This window comes from Ochotona curzoniae, unplaced genomic scaffold (assembly GCF_017591425.1).
Source record: "Ochotona curzoniae isolate NIBS_2020 unplaced genomic scaffold, NIBS_Ocur_1.0 contig_2699, whole genome shotgun sequence".
NCBI classification, from domain to species: domain Eukaryota; kingdom Metazoa; phylum Chordata; class Mammalia; order Lagomorpha; family Ochotonidae; genus Ochotona; species Ochotona curzoniae.
In genome coordinates this window covers 2,930,627-2,946,145 of record NW_024465561.1, presented here as the reverse complement: position 1 = coordinate 2,946,145, position 15,519 = coordinate 2,930,627, and the positions used below count along the sequence as shown (strand labels likewise).

The window sequence follows — 15,519 nt, the reverse complement described above, 5'->3', positions numbered from 1 at the left end:
CCCAGGCTCCATTGGCAGTTAAATCCCTCACTTTCTACATGAGCTTTTTATTTTTTAATTTATTTTTTATTTGAAAGGCAGATTTACATAGAGAAGGAGAGACAGGAAGATCTTGCATCCACTGATTCACTCCTTAAATGGCCACACAGCTGAAACTGAGCTGATCCAAAGCCAGAAGCCAAGAGCTCCTTCGAGGTCTCCCATACAGGGCCCAAGGACTTGGACCCTGTTCTGCCCGCCACCCTCCCAGGCTACAAGCATGGAACTGGATGGGAAGTGGAGCAGCAAGGACCTGAACCAGCACCCATATGGGATGCTGGTGCTTGCAGGTGAAAGATTAGCCAGTCGAGCCACCAAGCTGGCCCCCTGGTGTGTTTCATTCTTATTGAAACCATGGAAACCTGCTGATTCATAGCCAGTTTCCTAACCTAGTAAAGGCCAGAGGCAGGGGCAAAGGTGGCTAACTCAGTCCCATTCTATACAATGCTGACAGACACCTGCTTGCTAGAGGCAGCCTCGCGTCCAAGCTTTCCTCGTAGATTAACTCTCCTCCGACCCACGCCGGGTCCACGCTGCAGCTGCGCCCATTGCCACCTGTGGCACTCGGGGGAGCTCAGACGCCCCCGACCACCCTTCCCAGCACAGTCAGGCAACCCCCCATGCGTGGTATGCGGGCCACCCGTGACAGCAGACGTGCTAATGGCATCGCGGGGGGCAGGGTGCAGCTTCCTGTAAATACCATCCAAAAAACCTGTTGGCACGGGACACGTTCCTCACGTCCGAGGCTGGGGTGCAGGTTCGGTTCCCCGCAGCACCGCAGCCCCTCGCCTCCCCAAGGGAAACCCAGGGAAGTCCGCCGGCGCCCTCTCGCGGACGCGCCCGGAATGTAAACGCTGCGGACGGACTTGAGAATATTCAGTCAAAGACAAGCGAGGCCCCACAAAGACCAATCAGCAACAAGACGGGGGCTGGCGTTCGGCCAATGAGAACAGAGAACTCTCAAAGTTTTTAAAAAAAAAACAACAACTTTATTGAGAAGTTCTGTGGGTTGGGTTCCACCGCTCCCGTGGCTCAGGGCGGCTCGGGCTCGGGGCGGCGGAGCAAGCAGGCGGCGGCCAGGCTGGTGCCCTGGCGCTGGGGCCGCGCGTACTTGAGGAAGACGGCGGCGCGGCCGGGCTCGGGACCGCGAAGCGCTGCGCGGGCCATGCAGGGCTCCAGGGCGGCCAGCTCCGCGGGTCTACAGCGGGCAGACGGGGAAACTGAGGCAGGGGCTGGCGGCAACCCACCCTCGGGGACCGAGAAAGCACAGCGACCTGGGTGCCCCGGGAGGATCGGGAAGCCCTGAGCAGTAGGGTAGGCCACGGGGAGCAGTGGGGCCCGGAGGTGACACTACACCCCGACACCGTCCAGGCAGTACCTGTAGAGCATGGGCTCGGGCTGGGAGCCCGCCCCGTCCACCACGTGGTGCGCCAGGCTCAGGGCCGCGGCTGCGCGACGCCCAGGTTCCCAGCCCGCGGCTTCAGCCTCCAGCAAAGACAGCTCCAAGAAATAGGCGGCCAGTCGCAGCACCTGCCCCGGGTGGACGGAGCGCAGTCAGGCCCGGTCTCCGCCGCGCGGGGCCCTGCTCCCCGCCCCACCTCCCAGGGCGGCGCACCTGCGCGCTGCTCCCGGCCAGCGCGGCCAGCAGCTCGAGGCACAGCAGCGGACCAGGGTGGTGCAGCCGGAAAGCCAGGCGGCCGAGGATGTGGCGCTCGGCCCGCAGCAGCTCTGCCCGCGAGAACGACCAGGCGCTCAGGAGACAGAGGGAAGCCGGCTGCGGGTCGAAGAGAGAAAGTTGCAGGGGCCCGAGGGCTCCCCTGACGATCACTGCTGTTCGCCAGCCGGGCCTCCTTTTCCCGGATGGGGTCCTGGTTCGTGTCTGGGGTCTCAGGCCTAGCATGCATGATGCACCTGGGACGTTTCTCCTGGGCTCGGTCTCAGGTTCCCTGCTCCCCCTAGGGCAGGTATGTGCAGGCAGGGCACAGGTGGACAAGAACAGCAGCCACGCAGCGACTCCAGCTGCCGCCCCTCACCTTTCTGTTTCATCTCCTGTGCTCGTAGTCCCAGCCCGGGGGGGGGGTGCGGGGAGGAATGGGGTGCCCGCAGCGACCGAACCTCTTGTGGGAAGTACCTCGGGAAGCACGCACTCCTCCACTTTGCAAGCCACGAATAGGCAGGCCATGGCCAGCAGCTGCAAGCGGTGCAGGCGCACTCGGCCCGCGAGCAGGTAGGAATCCAACAAGTGCACGGCCAGATAAAGGGTGTCTCCCGCCAGATCCAGGTACTCCTAGAGAGAGGGGCACGGGGAACCAATGGAGTTTCAGGCGGCAACAAGCATCTCCTCCCTCTTGCCCTGGCCCGGTACCTACGTGCACCTGGACCAGCCAATCTACCACGAGCGCGCGCATCTCCGACGTCACGGGGCGGGGCAAAGAGCTCCTGGGCAGCGCGGGGCACACCTGGGGTCAGGCAGGGAAAGCCTCACTCGCCACACTTGTGCCTGGGTCTCCGCTGAGCTCTGGTCCTGGGCTCAGCCGCTTCCCATGAGGCGGTCCTACAGGCAGAGCAGCCTCCAGCAGGGACCCATCTGAAATCCTGCACTTAAGACTCCTTCCTGCCCACCTGGCCAGTGCGAAGCACCCCCTGGGCTTTCCAGATGTCTCCAAGACCCCAGACTGCACTCTGTCACCAGCCCTCAGGCCACTTCCCCTCCAGCACCCACAAGCTGAGCTCCTCAGCTGCAGACTCCAAGGGGAGAAAATGCTGCTTCCTCTGGTTCTCCCCTCCACATCCCACACTTCATCCCCCCCAGCTGCAGTTAGAATGACTGAGCTCCCCCCAACTCCCAGACCTTGACCCACTCTTGCCTCTACCAGGTATGGTCCTGTCCCAGCTCCCCACCCTCTCTCATGGCATCTCAGCTGCTGGCTTTTTTTTGGTCCCCCACCCTCCCATCTCCCATTACTGCCTCCTCATTCTGTGTTCCACCCAGCGTTACCCCCTCTCTCCTCCCAGAAGATCTAGGGCGGCCCCAGGTGTTCTGTCTGCCCAGCTTGGCTGTCCACACCCTGGCAGCAGGGTTTCTGGCCACAGGGCAAGGATGGGACGTTGGCAGATAGAGCACTCACAGATGTGTGTTGGATAAACCTGCCCTTTGGGTAGGTCCTGGAGCAGGGCCTGTCTCATACAATCTCCACCATCACCTGTAGCTGCTCCTCTGTGGAGGCGTTTGTTGACAGTCACTACTTGGGAGTTTGTTGAGCGAATAAACCGAGTACCGAGTACAAAAGGCTCTGATAGGTCGTGGGGCACAGCTTGAGGGCTGCGGGAGGGGACAGGGGAGAGGAAGTCACGGCTCACCATGACCTCAGTAAAGATGTCCCCCGCATACTCGCGCTCTCCCTCCAGCCCAAGCGCGCTCAGTGCCTCCTCCAGCCCTGGCGGCTGCTCGGGGCATCCCAAGGAGACACGCGAGCCCGTGGAGACAGGGCTGCTACGAAGCTCCTGATCCAGGGAGGCAGGGGGACTCTGCAAAGGACAGGAGCTGGAAGTCAGCGTCTGGAGGGAAAGGTCTGGGCACCGGGAGGGCCCCTCCGCCCCGGCTGCTCACCAGCATCCTCGGGACACGCTTCATGTCACGGACGAAGCCACGGGCCGGCAGCCGCTCCCAGCTCGAGAGAAACCCGCAGCGTGGGCGCGTTAAAAGCACCTGCGCGCGTGCGCACTGAGCTCGCGTCAGCAGGTGGCCGCGCCCTGCAGCGGCAGCAGCTGGAGCCCCCAGACTCAGAACGGTCCGACCAAGACTCGCTTTGCTCAGCCCGGCAAGTCACTTCAAAACGCGGCCGGCCGGGCTGGGCCTGGCCATTCCCTCAGATGGCCTTTCAGGGTCCAAGGTGGAGCCCAACGCACAGTACAAACTTTGGACTGGTAAGGTACAAACTATCAGTTTGTTCCCTACCCCCAGGCCTTTGCATCAGCCACTCCTGAAGAACACTCTCCCCTCCCGCAGCTGCCTTTTTGCCTCCAACTGCTCATCCAGAAACGGCTGCCCCCACAGCCAGGGCTGCCTGCCAGTGGTCTCCTGTCATTCCCTACTCTCCAACTAGCCACTCAGGGTCTTCCCATTGCCTCTGTGCACCACCAGAGCCAGGTGTGGGTCATGGTTTTTTCACGGTTTTTATCCTGCTGAGAACTGGGCCAAACCAAATGGCCGAGGCTGGCTCAGTGGCTGTTGAATGAATGGAAGTGATTGCCAGCAGCTGGGCTAGGGCTGGGGCCTCTCTGAGGAGCCAGGCGAGTGGAGGGAGAAGGGAAGAACTTTCGTGGGAGTGTTTGGGGGCCGGGGGGTGGTTGCAACAGCAGCGTATGCAAAGACCCCAAGGCAGGCCAGGATCCGCTGTGTGCAAGTGGTCAGTGCAGCCAGAAAGCTGAGCTTGAGGGGTGAGGGACAGTGGAAGAGGCTGGCCTGTCGCCATGCCCAGGGGAACACAGCAGTCAGATGCTGGAGTGTCAGCATCCTGCATTGACAAGATCCCGACTACCCACATGGCCCACATGCCACTCTCCATGGCCTGTTGCCACCTCTCCTCTCATTTCCTCCCACTCTCCCTCTCCCTGACCTCACTTAAGGGACCCTGGCATCTCTAAGGGTTCTTGGATGCCCAAGACTAGGAAGCTGCATTCTTGGGAACTTGGCACACTTGCAACGCCCCTCTGCCACCCCAGAACTGTGTGGGCTATGACTTCTGCATTCAAGATGGTGGTCAAGTTCATGGCCAGTGCTCAGTGTCTCTGACTAGAGAGCAAGAGCACAGCCATTCCGGTCCTTGCTCGCCTGAGAAAGGGACCGCTCGGTCTGATGCATCCTTGAGTCCCTGCAGCTGGGGCTGAGCAGGTGGGAGGCAGGGAATGTGGCTGCCTCCCCGCCCGCCCGCCCCTGCGCCCTAGAGATGAAGCATGAGGGCGGGGTCAGAGCTTAGCCTGAGGTCCCACCTGCCTCCCCCCAACCTTGCTGGTTTCCTGCACTGCAAAGCATATCGGGAGGTGGCAGCTCCTACCTGTGAGGGCAGCAGATGGCACCAGGAAGCGGGGAAACCTGCTTTGGTGTGGTGGCTGAGTCCACCCAGGGGAACAGGGTGCGCCAGAGGTCCCGGCCACAGGAGGAAATAGCCCAGGTCTCAGGAGGTGAAGGGAACCAGTTACTGCTCGCGCAACAAGACCCGAGCCAGGTGCAGGCTCGCCAGGGACTACCCATTAGGGTAGTATAACCCCAGGGACTACCCATTAGGGTAGTATAACTACCCATTAGGGTAGTATAACTACCCATTAGGGTAGTATAACCTTTGCTAAGGAGTGAAGACGCTGGCGGGGGCTGGGGGAAAGCAGGATGGTGGTGGAGGGCACACCTGGTGATTCTTTGCACCAAACGCCTGTGCCTGAGACTCAGAAAGCTACCAAGATGGTGGCGGGCAGGGCAGAGGGAAGGGAGGAATCCTCACACCCCCAGCTTGGTCCTGTCGCAGCTCAGGAAGAATGGCCGTGCCTGAAAACCCTCCACCTCTCCTGGGCCAAGACCCACCCCTCAGTACCCCGTGTCCGCAAGCCTCCCCCAGCTGTCCCCAAAATGCTACAGGCTGCGACAAAGGACAGGCAAGCGGCTGCGCTAAATCCACCATTCTTTCAGCCATGGCCACACTGTGGCATGTTGCTGGGGGGGGGGGCAGATAAGGGCCACACACCTGACACTCCACTCTGGGCCCCTGAGTGAACAGTTTGTCAAGTTCCTTTTTTTTTTTTTTTTTCTTATTTCTTACACTTTTCTTGGAAAGGCATATTTACAAAAAGGAGAGACAGATCTTCTATCTGCTGGCTCACTCCTGAAATGGCTGCAGCAGCCAGAGCTGGGCCACCTGTTGCCAGGAGCTTCTTCCGGGTCTCCCAGGTGGGTGCAGGGTCCCAAAGCTTTGAACCATCCTCCACTTGCTTCCCAGGCCACAAGCAGGGAGCTGGACGGGAAGTGGAGCTGCCAGAACACAATCCTGGCGCTTGAAGGGGAAACATGGACACAGGGTCCCGTCAGGCTTCTTTATTGATGAATTCTTCGGGGAGATCAGCAGCCCCCCACCCCTGCCCCGCCAGGTGCCCCTCCCTGAAGGCAGGCCAGATTCCTTACCTATTTTTTTTTTTTAAGAGTTATTTTTAATTGGAAAGTCAGATATACAGAAAGGAGGAGAGACAGGAGGAAGATCCTACGTCTGATGACTCACTCCCCAAGTGAGTGCAACAGCCGGTGCTGTGCCGATCTGAAGCCGGGAACCAGGAACCTCTTCCAAGTCTCCAACACGCGTGCAGGGTCCCAAGGCTTTGGGCCGTCCTCGACTGCCTTCCCAGGCCACAAGCAGGGAGCTGGATGGGAAGTGGAGCTGCCGGGATTAGAACCGGCACCCATATGGGATCCCGGCGCATTCAAGGTGAGGACTTTAACCACAGAGCCACTGCGCCGGGCCCTCCTATTCTCCCTCTTAACACCTCTCAACCAGGACCCCCATTCTGCTGCTTACCGGGCTTCAGCTGTGGTCACCATGGCCTCTTTCCGCTGCTCCTGGCTCCCTCGCGGGACCCATCGGGGAGGTTTTGTGTTCTGGTTCCCCCAAGTGGTTCCTTGCTTCCAAAATGTCCCAGACTGGGCCCGGCGGCGTGGCCTAGCGGCTAAAGTCCTCACCTTGAAGGTGCCAGGATCCCATATGGGCGCTTGTTCTAATCCCGGCAGCTCCACTTCCCATCCAGCTCCCTGCTTGTGGCCTGGGAAAGCAGTCGAGGATGGCCCAAAGCCTTGGGACCCTGCACCCGCGTGGGAGACCCAGAAGAGGTTCCTGGCTCCTGGCTTCGGATCAGCATAGCATCAACCGTTGCGCTCACTTGGGGAGTGAATCATTGGACGGAAGATCTTCCTGTCTCTCTGTCTTTCCTCCTCTCTGTATATCTGACTTTCTAATAAATAAATCTTTAAATAAAAAAACCAAAAAACTGCAGGGAACAAATGAGCCCCCATCCCGTGAGGAGGCAGCCGGAAGCACTGCACTGTACACAGGGTGTCCAGCGCAGGCCCTGGCATCTCAGGATTGACGCACATCCTGTTGTGATGCCAAAACAACAGCCATGTGTGGTGAGTGACAGCAGCAGTGCCCGGCCGTCTGGCTGCTCTCAGGGCAGCCGTTCTCACCCACTGAAGAAGCAGGGCTCACGTGTAGAAAGCCTTAGCACCTTCGGGCAAAATCCAGAATTACAGCCCTTTGCGGTGGGTATTGTGGGGCATCAGGGCTCAGCCCACACATCCACTAGGCCGTCAACCACATGTTCAAGGGCTCCTGGCTGGCTGTGAGACACCAGCAATTCTGCAGTGGGAAGTGGAGGGGCAGCTGCTGGGACTCGGGGGGCTGTCAAAGCAGCCGGCCCTCCCTCCCGTGGCTCCAGGGCCAGGACACCACATACCCATCCTCCTCCTTCCGGCCCCACCCTCCCTGTCCCTGCCCCCCACCCCTTTCAGCCTGAGCAGTCCCTGGAGACCCAGAATGGTCTCTGCTCACCTCAGGCCTGGAAGTCGAAACGGCCGAGGTCACTCCGCAACTGTGGACCCCCATCTCCCTCCCCAGCCTGAGCCGTGGCAAATGCCCACCCCACTGGCAGAGCCCACTGTCACCTGCTCCCCCACCTCCCACCAGCCCTCGGAGCAGGGGCGGCACTCGGTCCCCAGGGGAAGGCTTGGTAGCTGGCACAGTGCAGGCTGGGCTGTCAGAAATGAATGTCTTTATTGCTTGTACCGTACAAATAAAAGGGAGGGGGAGGCCAGTGGGCCGGGGTGGAATTGTCCGATTAACACACAAACACGCAAGAGGGAAGACCCCCCCCGACCCCCCCACACCCTCACCCTTCTGTGAACTGCCTGTTACAGGAGCAAGGTGGGGGTCCACAGCACAGAGGCTGAGTTCCAAATACCCAGAGATGCGGGAGGGTGGGGGCAATCCCTGCTGGGTCGGCACCCCCCACTCCTGGGGGATGAAGGCCTGAGCCCAGCTGCCTGCCCAGGCACACACACGCACACACACGCACACCCGCAGGTCCGGGATGCTGCCATCACCCAGCCTGGGCACACACGGGGCACAGCACGCCTGGGATTCACTCACCATGGCCTTAAGGCTGCAGAACATTGGGCTCTGGGTAGGGCGGGGGTGCAGGAGCCTCCCTCCTCAGGGGCCCCTACCCCAATCCGTACCAGACCCACTCACCTCCACCCCTCCCCGAGTGCCCAGGGCAATACTGTCTTGGTGTGAGATGTGTAACAGCATGGCACTGCCTGCCCCCGGGCAGAGGTGGAGATGCCTGCCCCACCCTCTGCCAGGGCCGGCCCGAGGCCAGTGCGAGGTAAGGCCGGTGGGAAGCCCTGGTAAGGCACGCGGCGGTGGGGCGACAGGCAGACCAGCCCCCAGTGTTCCTGTTGCCTTAGCCACAGGCTCCGGGGAGCAGCTTGTCGGGAGCAGGACGGGAAGGCTGGGACCTGGCTCCATGCCTGAGGAGCCCTGGTCCCAACCCCACAGCCTCCAGGGGCCCTGCTTGTCCCTGGACATTATTGCTTTTCTGCCCCTGTGGGGGAGGGGCGGAAGGCAGCACCAGGATGCTGAGAGGGGCGCGGCCCGAGGGCAGCCTCCGTGCCCAAGCAGCAGGCCGGCTGCCAGGCCGTGCGCACTGCAGCCTGACTGGAAACCTGGACAGGCTCCCCACGTCACTCTGGTGGGGGCTTGCACTGATGAAACCCTGAAGCCCTCCCCGTGGCCCCAGCAGCTTCTCCCCAACACCCACACGAGCACAGAGGTGAGGCCGAGGCCGCTGGCACCAGTCAAGAGGAAAGAGGAACTGGAAATGGGTGGGGAGACAAGGGCTGGGGGCACAAACCAAAAAGGCAAAATAAAAAGTTTCTTTAAAAAAAGCCGCCCCGGGCAGGGGGCGGGCGGGGGGGGGTGTTAAGGGTGGGAGGAGGAGCGGGTGGCGACCGAGTGTATCCTGCGTTGGTGGCGGCAGGCGGCTCACTCGCGGATGCTGGCCGAGTAGGAGAACTGGGGGAAGTGCGTCCGCTGGTCCAGCTCCAGCGAGCCCGGGCTGTCAGCTGCAGGGAGGGGAGGCCGGTTGCGGAGCCCACCTGGCGGCAGGCGCTCAGCAGCGCCCTCTGCTGGTCCCCGGCCAGGCCTGGCTGGGAGCGCCAGGGCAGCCTAGGTCCTCCTGGCTCCTGCAGGGTCCATGCCTCGCCGCAGCCAGGCGCTGCTAACGCCCTGAGCAGCCCAGTTCCTCCCTGGAAGACGTGTCCGTGGCTCCCTACGCTCCCCTGAGATGCCCCCCTGCCCGCCTGCCGTCCACTCCTTGCTCACACGTGCCACCATCTCGAGGGGGACTCCCTGGGGAAAGGCTTGGTCTCTACTGAATGCCGGCCAGCACTGCGCTCAGCCAATGGCTCCTGGGCACCCTCACCAGGGCCCTGGGGACCAACAGCAGAGACCACCGAGATGCGGAGGGCAGACTTCAAGGAGCCTCTCAGGCAGGTGCCCAGATCATAAACCCGACCACCCACCCACAGCCAGGCCCAGGGGGCGGAGGGGGGCGGGAGGGGCCCCAGCAGCCACTCACAGCGGTCCGGAGGTGTGAGTGTGATGGACTGGGCAGTGAACTCGTCGTCGAAGTACCTGGTGTCGACCTCGGATGTCACCTGAGGCTTGAAGGGCGGCGGGAGCTGCGGAGAGGGGCCGAGTCGGGGACCTGGGCTGGGCGGCCTGGATGCCAAGCCCCCGGGAGCAGGTGGCGGCTGACGCTCACCTTCTTGTGCACCACGTCCTGCCAGTTGATGCTGAGGAAGAACCTGTGCTCCATAACCTCCTTGGCATCGCTGGGTCCCCCGCCGAGCCTGGGCAGAGACGAGATGGCCGTCAGCACTCAGGCACAGCTGCCGGCTCCAAACCTCTCCTTCTCAGAGGAGGGAGGTGAGAAGGCTTGGGGGGCCCCACCTCTGCTTGGGGTCCTTCTTGAGCAGCCCTGCGAGCAGGGACTTGGCCTCGGGGCTGAGTGTGCGTGGGAAGCGGATCTCCTCCAAGAGGATGAGTTCGAAGAGGCGCTCGTGGTCTTGGTTGTAGAAGGGCAGGCGGCCGCACATCATCTCGTACATGACCACGCCCAGCCCCCACCAGTCCACCGCCCGGCCATAGTCATTGTCTTCCAGCACCTGGGGTGGGGGGAAGGGCAGTGAGGGGTGCTGCTGGAGGCCCCACCAGGCAGGACACACAGCTCCCCGAGGCTGCCCGCGTCCCCACCCACCTCGGGCGCCAGGTACTCAGGTGTCCCACAGAAGGTCTTCATGGTGGCCCCGTCACTGATGCCCTCCTTGCACAGGCCAAAGTCCGTGATCTTGATGTGGCCGTCCTTATCCAGCATGAGGTTTTCCAGCTATGGGAAGTCAGGGTGTTGGGTGTGCCTGCCTCCTGGCCAGAGGGAGGCTCCTGTGGGTGCACCCCACCCGGGGCTAAGCCTTCTCCCACCAAGGCCTGGGGAGGCCAGACCCTGCCATTCCCTGGCCCGGATCCAGGCAGCTTCCCCCACTGTGGGGTACAATTCTTTCAAGTCACCACGGAGGACACTATCTTGGCTCCATTCTTTTCCTACACTTCTTACGTTGTAACTCACACATCAGGGAAGAGTTTGGAGAAAACATAAAAGCAACACAGGATCTCTAGGCATCACTTCCGCCCGGGTCAAGACAGACAAGAGCAGTGCCTCAGAGCCCTGCTATGCCTCGCCTGCCCTGTTGAGCAGCTGGGACAGCTTGATAGATTTGTGACATCTCCCCTCACCAGCGGTCTGAGCCACAACCACACTGCCATATAACCTGGAGCCCCACCACGGATGCCTGTCTGCCCCATTCAGGCCCCACCTAACAGTGTGGGCATGGGCTGCACAAACACCTGCCAGGTGGCCCATGCCTGTGTGCTATGTACACGCTGGGGCGGATGGTCCTGGGTCAGTTTGGTGGCAGGGCATGGGCCAACAGACATGCCCACCAGCAGCTCAGGGGTGTGTGCAGCAGGCTAGGGGTCCCCGCCACCCCACGCTCTGGCTCCTGTGCCCTGTGACAGGCCATCAGCTCACCTTGATGTCACGGTATACCACATCCCGCGAATGCAAGTACTCAAGAGCCGAGACGATCTCTGCACCGTAAAACCGTGCCCGCTCCTCCGTGAACACGCGCTCCCGTGACAGGTGGAAGAACAGCTGTCAGCGGAAGTGACAGGCAGAAGCGTCACCCTCAGCCCAGCCACAGGACACACTGCTGTGTGCTCCATGAGCTGGCATGTGGAAGTCAGGAGGGATACGGGAGGGACAGCGCATGAGGACAAAGCACGAATAAAGGGCCAGAAGGTGGACAACAGCAGGGAGGCAGAGAGGAGCACGGGTCAGGAGGCTGGCACCAGGCGGGATGACAGGAGCCAGCAGCTCAGGAAAGGTGGTGGCCAGGTTCACAGGGGAGCAGTGGTCTGTGGACTCTGACCACTGTGTGTTCCCCACAATCCCCCAAGACCTCAACCTGGAGCAGTCAGCAACCACCACCATGCCATGGCCCTCTCCCATGCCTCCCGCCTGTGTCCGGAAGCGAGGATGCTGCCCCGTCATGCACACCTGGTCTGGAAGGAGCCCCAGGACCCAGGCTCACCTCACCACCGTTGGCATACTCCATCACGAAGCAGAGGCGGTCATGGGTCTGGAAGGCGTACTTCAGTGCCTATGGGAGACCAGGGCGGCTGGGGCAGGGGTGGGGTGCAGCCAATATACACACCCTCCTCTCCTGCCCTGGGGCTGAGATCCCACCTCACATCTGGGGTATGGGGGTGCACTCATGCTGCACTGGCACAGCCAGGGGGGATGCAGGTTCTGAGCTCCCAGGGGTGTTAGGCTTCCTCCCCACAGTCCTAACAGAGCTGGATAGCCGCATGGGGCTGCATGCAGGTGCCAGCTCTCAGAAGCTCACCAGTGCCCATAGGTCCCAGTGTGGTCTGCTCACCACCACAAATCTGTTCCTTGAACCAAACGGCCTCAGCAACCCCTCTTCCCCCACACCGTGACCCAACAGGACCCCCAGAGTACAGCTGCGACTCGTGGCGATGCAGCCTCAGGCACTCACTGTGAGGAACGGGTGCCTGGTGTTCTGCAGGACTCGGCTCTCGGTGACCGTGTGAGCGACTTCATCCTGCACACAAAGGGTAAGTGAGGGACTGCCTGGCCCAGCTGGGGAGGGACAGGGCACCCATCCTTAGCCACGACTGCCATCTGTGAGCCCTGATGCAGTAACTGAGCCGGATAAGGATAAGCAGGACTACATGGTGGGAAAGTCCACAGGGGCTTTAGACAGAGGGTTCGGGTGCCACCACTGGAGGTGGGCCCAACATGGGGTGCACCTGACCTATAGTGGGGGGCAGGGCCACAGTGGAGTTCCCAAACCTCTGAGCCATCAGTGGCCCCAGAGACACCGGCTCCCACGAGGAGAGGGGTGACTTGCTCCAAGGCCACATGGGCCACATGTCCCCTGCATGCCAGGACAGCACCCACAACCCGACGCCACCAGTGCTCTGCCAGAGCTGACACCCATCACACCGGGAGTGACTGCTAACTGGGGTGCTTAGTGTCTGCCACCCCTCGGCCACATTCCTTTGCCAGCTAAGTCGGCCAGGCTAGTGAACGACAGGATACACCTACCTTCCTTTGCAAGGTTTCATGTGCTAGGAGAGGGGGAAGGGGTGTTCTCCATGGCAGATAAGAGCTGCTCGGCACACCAGTTCCCACCCCTGCCATGGCAAACCCTAGCAGATGGACGAGTCCCCGCGGCACATGTGGGAAAGCAGCAGGGAGCTCCAGGCTCCTGGCTTTGGCCTGGCCCAGCACTAGCTGATGCAGGCTGTGATCTAGGAGTGACCTAGTGATGGAGAGCTCTGGCAGTCTTTTACATAAAATGAAAAATAAATAGTTTAAAAAAAATCATGTATGTCTGGAATCTTCCAATAGGAGAACTTGAAACAAAGGGAAAAAATAGAGTTCCATTCCTGGCTCAGCCTCCCCCAGGGCATACCTTAGGGCTCAGACAGGGCTGATCAGATGAGATCAAGTCCCTCTCTCCATGGCCACCCAAGGTGCAAGGGGACTTGCAGGCAGGCCCCCTCTCCCACTGGGACTTCCAGGACTGAGTCTAAAGGGAATGCAACTTGCAGGGGGAAATGACAACAGCTGCAGAAGGCGCAGGTGACAGTCCAACCCCTCAGAGCCTCCAGCCCCAAGCAGGCATCGGTTGCAGCCCACCAAGCTGGGCTACTGCATGAGGCCAAACGTCATGGTTCCCAGCATCATGAGACCTCACGGGCACATCAGTGAAGCAGGCCAGTCCCCAGAGAGCCCAGTCCACCTGAGCTGCCAAAGTCCCTTCCGCTTTTGCCCTCACCAAAAAAGGGCAGCCAAATGTGCCTGGAAAGGCAGAAGGTGGCCCACGAGCTGGGCCCCTGCACCCACAGGGCTCTAGCCATTATTGCCCACCTTGGCAATGATGACCTCCTTCCGCAGGATCTTCATGGCATAGTAGCGGCCTGTGGCTTTCTCCCGCACCAGGATTACTTTGCCGAACGTGCCCTTGCCCAGGAGTTTGAGATAGTCGAAGTCATTCATGGTCTGCGGGGATGGAGAGCGATAGTCGGGGCCTGGCACTCAGCTAGTCGGGGCCTGGCACTCAGCTGGGGAGGCAGCCCCAGGAGGAAGGAGGAGGGGAACTCCAGACATGGCAGCCACAGGGCCAGCCTGGGGCTGCAGCTGGAGCCAGGGGGAGCTCTGGGCAGCAGCTCTTGTGTCACCAAGGCTGTCCTGCCTTGGGGCCTGATCTGGTACAAGCCCTTGGACTGAGCTCTGCAGGGAGCAGCACTGGCACCTGGGGCTGCCCCGGCCCCACAGCTGGATCCTGCCCACACGGATGGCCACAGCACTCACCACCTTGGCGCGAGCCTTGCTGACTGCTACTTCCATCTCTTCAGCAGCGGAGGAGTCGCTGGGGGACCCACACTTGTAGTCCATGGGGTCCTCCCCGGGGCCACGCTGCTTCAGGCTGTTGGCAACCATCTGGATGGCCCGCATCCACTCCTCCCTGCGTGGGGACCACATGAGAGGCTCGACTCAGACACCACAGGAGCACCTGCCCTTTCAAGGGGCCAGCATGTGAGACAGTGCCTTTGGACACTTCAGGATGACATGGGACTATGCCGACAGGGACAGAGGGCTACTTTATACTTCTCAGGTCTCAAGGTGCAATGGGTGGGGGTGGCCCGAGTGGACCAAGCAGAGCACCCCTGACCTCCTGGGGCAGGGTTGGGGAGGGGACTCCTGAAGCCAGATGGCGACCCAAGATGCAGACTGGTGCACCTCCTAGCCAGCCCCTCAGCACAGATGGCTCCAGTTTACACGTCACCAACGTGCTGCTGAGAAGACCGGGGGCAAAAGAAAAAATTCGGGCTGACGCAGGCAACAGCTGGCCGGCCTGCAAGGAGCAGAGGCGGGGTGGCGTGCTGAGGTGGGAAAGCAGAAGAAGTTTGCTAAAAAAGAAGCAGGTGCCAGCCAAATGGAGCCTGGTTTAAGATCAACAGACACTGTTAGCCTCCCAAAGGGGCACCGCTTCCAATCCAGCTCCCTGCTAGTGCACTGTAGAAGGCCCAGTGCGTGAGCCAGACCCAGACGGGGCTCCTGGTTCCCAGCTTTGTGGGCCATCTGGGGAGTGAACCAACACATTGAAGATACTGCTATTTCCTTCTCTGTCCTTCTGCCCTCGATGAGTTAAGTCAATCATTCTAAAAACTTAGGCTGAACAATACTGAACTGTTTATATATATTACCATTTTGGACACACACACAGAGTAACTTTAAGCACTTCAATCTATACATTGTGTAGTTTGTCCATTTTGTTTGTATCTAGAAAACAATTACAGGGCCAGTGGGGAAATAAAGCAACCAGCATGAGAAAGTTCGGAGAGAGTGAGCAAGCAGCCTCCCAGATGTCAGAGATTTACCTAAGCCGCAGCAAGTACAGCAGCCCCAACAGAGCCAAGAACCGAGAATGCCGGCCCTGCCCTGCCCACCTTCCAGTGGCTCCCCAGCCCCGCCAGAAAGTGCCACGCCCGCCCATGGCTTAGACAGGGTCCATCCTCCACCACCCAGGCAGCCAGGGGGCAACAGAACCCGAGCTGGATCCACCTGTGGGCCAGCCTCCTAAACCTCCAGTCTTTACTGAACTGGGCTCCGCTTTCTCTTGATGTTACACAAAACACAGGGGTGCAGCAGGCAGGGTGCAGCTTGGGAAACCGCATCCCATTTCAGAACTCCTGGCCGGCAGCAATGTAAGGAAAATCTCCTTCGTCAGGA

The 15,519-nt window shown here is 60.7% G+C and overlaps 2 protein-coding genes across 4 annotated transcripts in view; both read right to left on the bottom strand.

Annotated features, from left to right (window-relative positions):
* Positions 1–1,071: 1,071 nt before the first annotated feature.
* Positions 1,072–3,673, bottom strand: LOC121153779 (cyclin P). The gene is made up of 7 exons (XM_040976525.1): positions 3,650–3,673; positions 3,400–3,567; positions 2,409–2,498; positions 2,171–2,326; positions 1,655–1,813; positions 1,418–1,569; positions 1,072–1,237 (listed from the first exon to the last, which is right to left on the bottom strand). The coding sequence occupies exons 1-7, from the start codon at positions 3,671–3,673 to the stop codon at positions 1,072–1,074; spliced, it is 915 nt and encodes a 304-aa protein (XP_040832459.1).
* A 4,155-nt stretch (positions 3,674–7,828) lies between these two features.
* Positions 7,829–15,519, bottom strand: part of AKT2 (AKT serine/threonine kinase 2) — a 34,705-nt gene continuing 27,014 nt past the window's right edge. For all 3 annotated transcript variants that reach the window (XM_040976311.1, XM_040976313.1, XM_040976312.1), the window contains 10 exons: positions 14,098–14,251; positions 13,654–13,785; positions 12,254–12,319; positions 11,786–11,854; positions 11,224–11,346; positions 10,396–10,524; positions 10,089–10,303; positions 9,901–9,988; positions 9,715–9,817; positions 7,829–9,199 (listed from right to left, as the gene is read on the bottom strand). In XM_040976311.1, coding sequence (XP_040832245.1) covers positions 9,120–9,199; positions 9,715–9,817; positions 9,901–9,988; positions 10,089–10,303; positions 10,396–10,524; positions 11,224–11,346; positions 11,786–11,854; positions 12,254–12,319; positions 13,654–13,785; positions 14,098–14,251 — 1,159 coding nt within the window. In that variant the 3' untranslated portion in view covers positions 7,829–9,119. The remainder of the gene's footprint in view (positions 9,200–9,714; positions 9,818–9,900; positions 9,989–10,088; positions 10,304–10,395; positions 10,525–11,223; positions 11,347–11,785; positions 11,855–12,253; positions 12,320–13,653; positions 13,786–14,097; positions 14,252–15,519) is intronic.

Coding starts and splice junctions, on each gene's coding strand:
- LOC121153779 (XM_040976525.1), bottom strand. CDS start 3,673: ATGAAGCGTGTCCCGAGGATGCTG. Junction 3,568..3,649: donor AGCGTGTCCCGAGGATGCTG/GTGAGCAGCCGG, acceptor TGTCCTTTGCAG/AGTCCCCCTGCCTCCCTGGA. Junction 1,814..2,170: donor AGGAGTGCGTGCTTCCCGAG/GTACTTCCCACA, acceptor TTCGACCCGCAG/CCGGCTTCCCTCTGTCTCCT.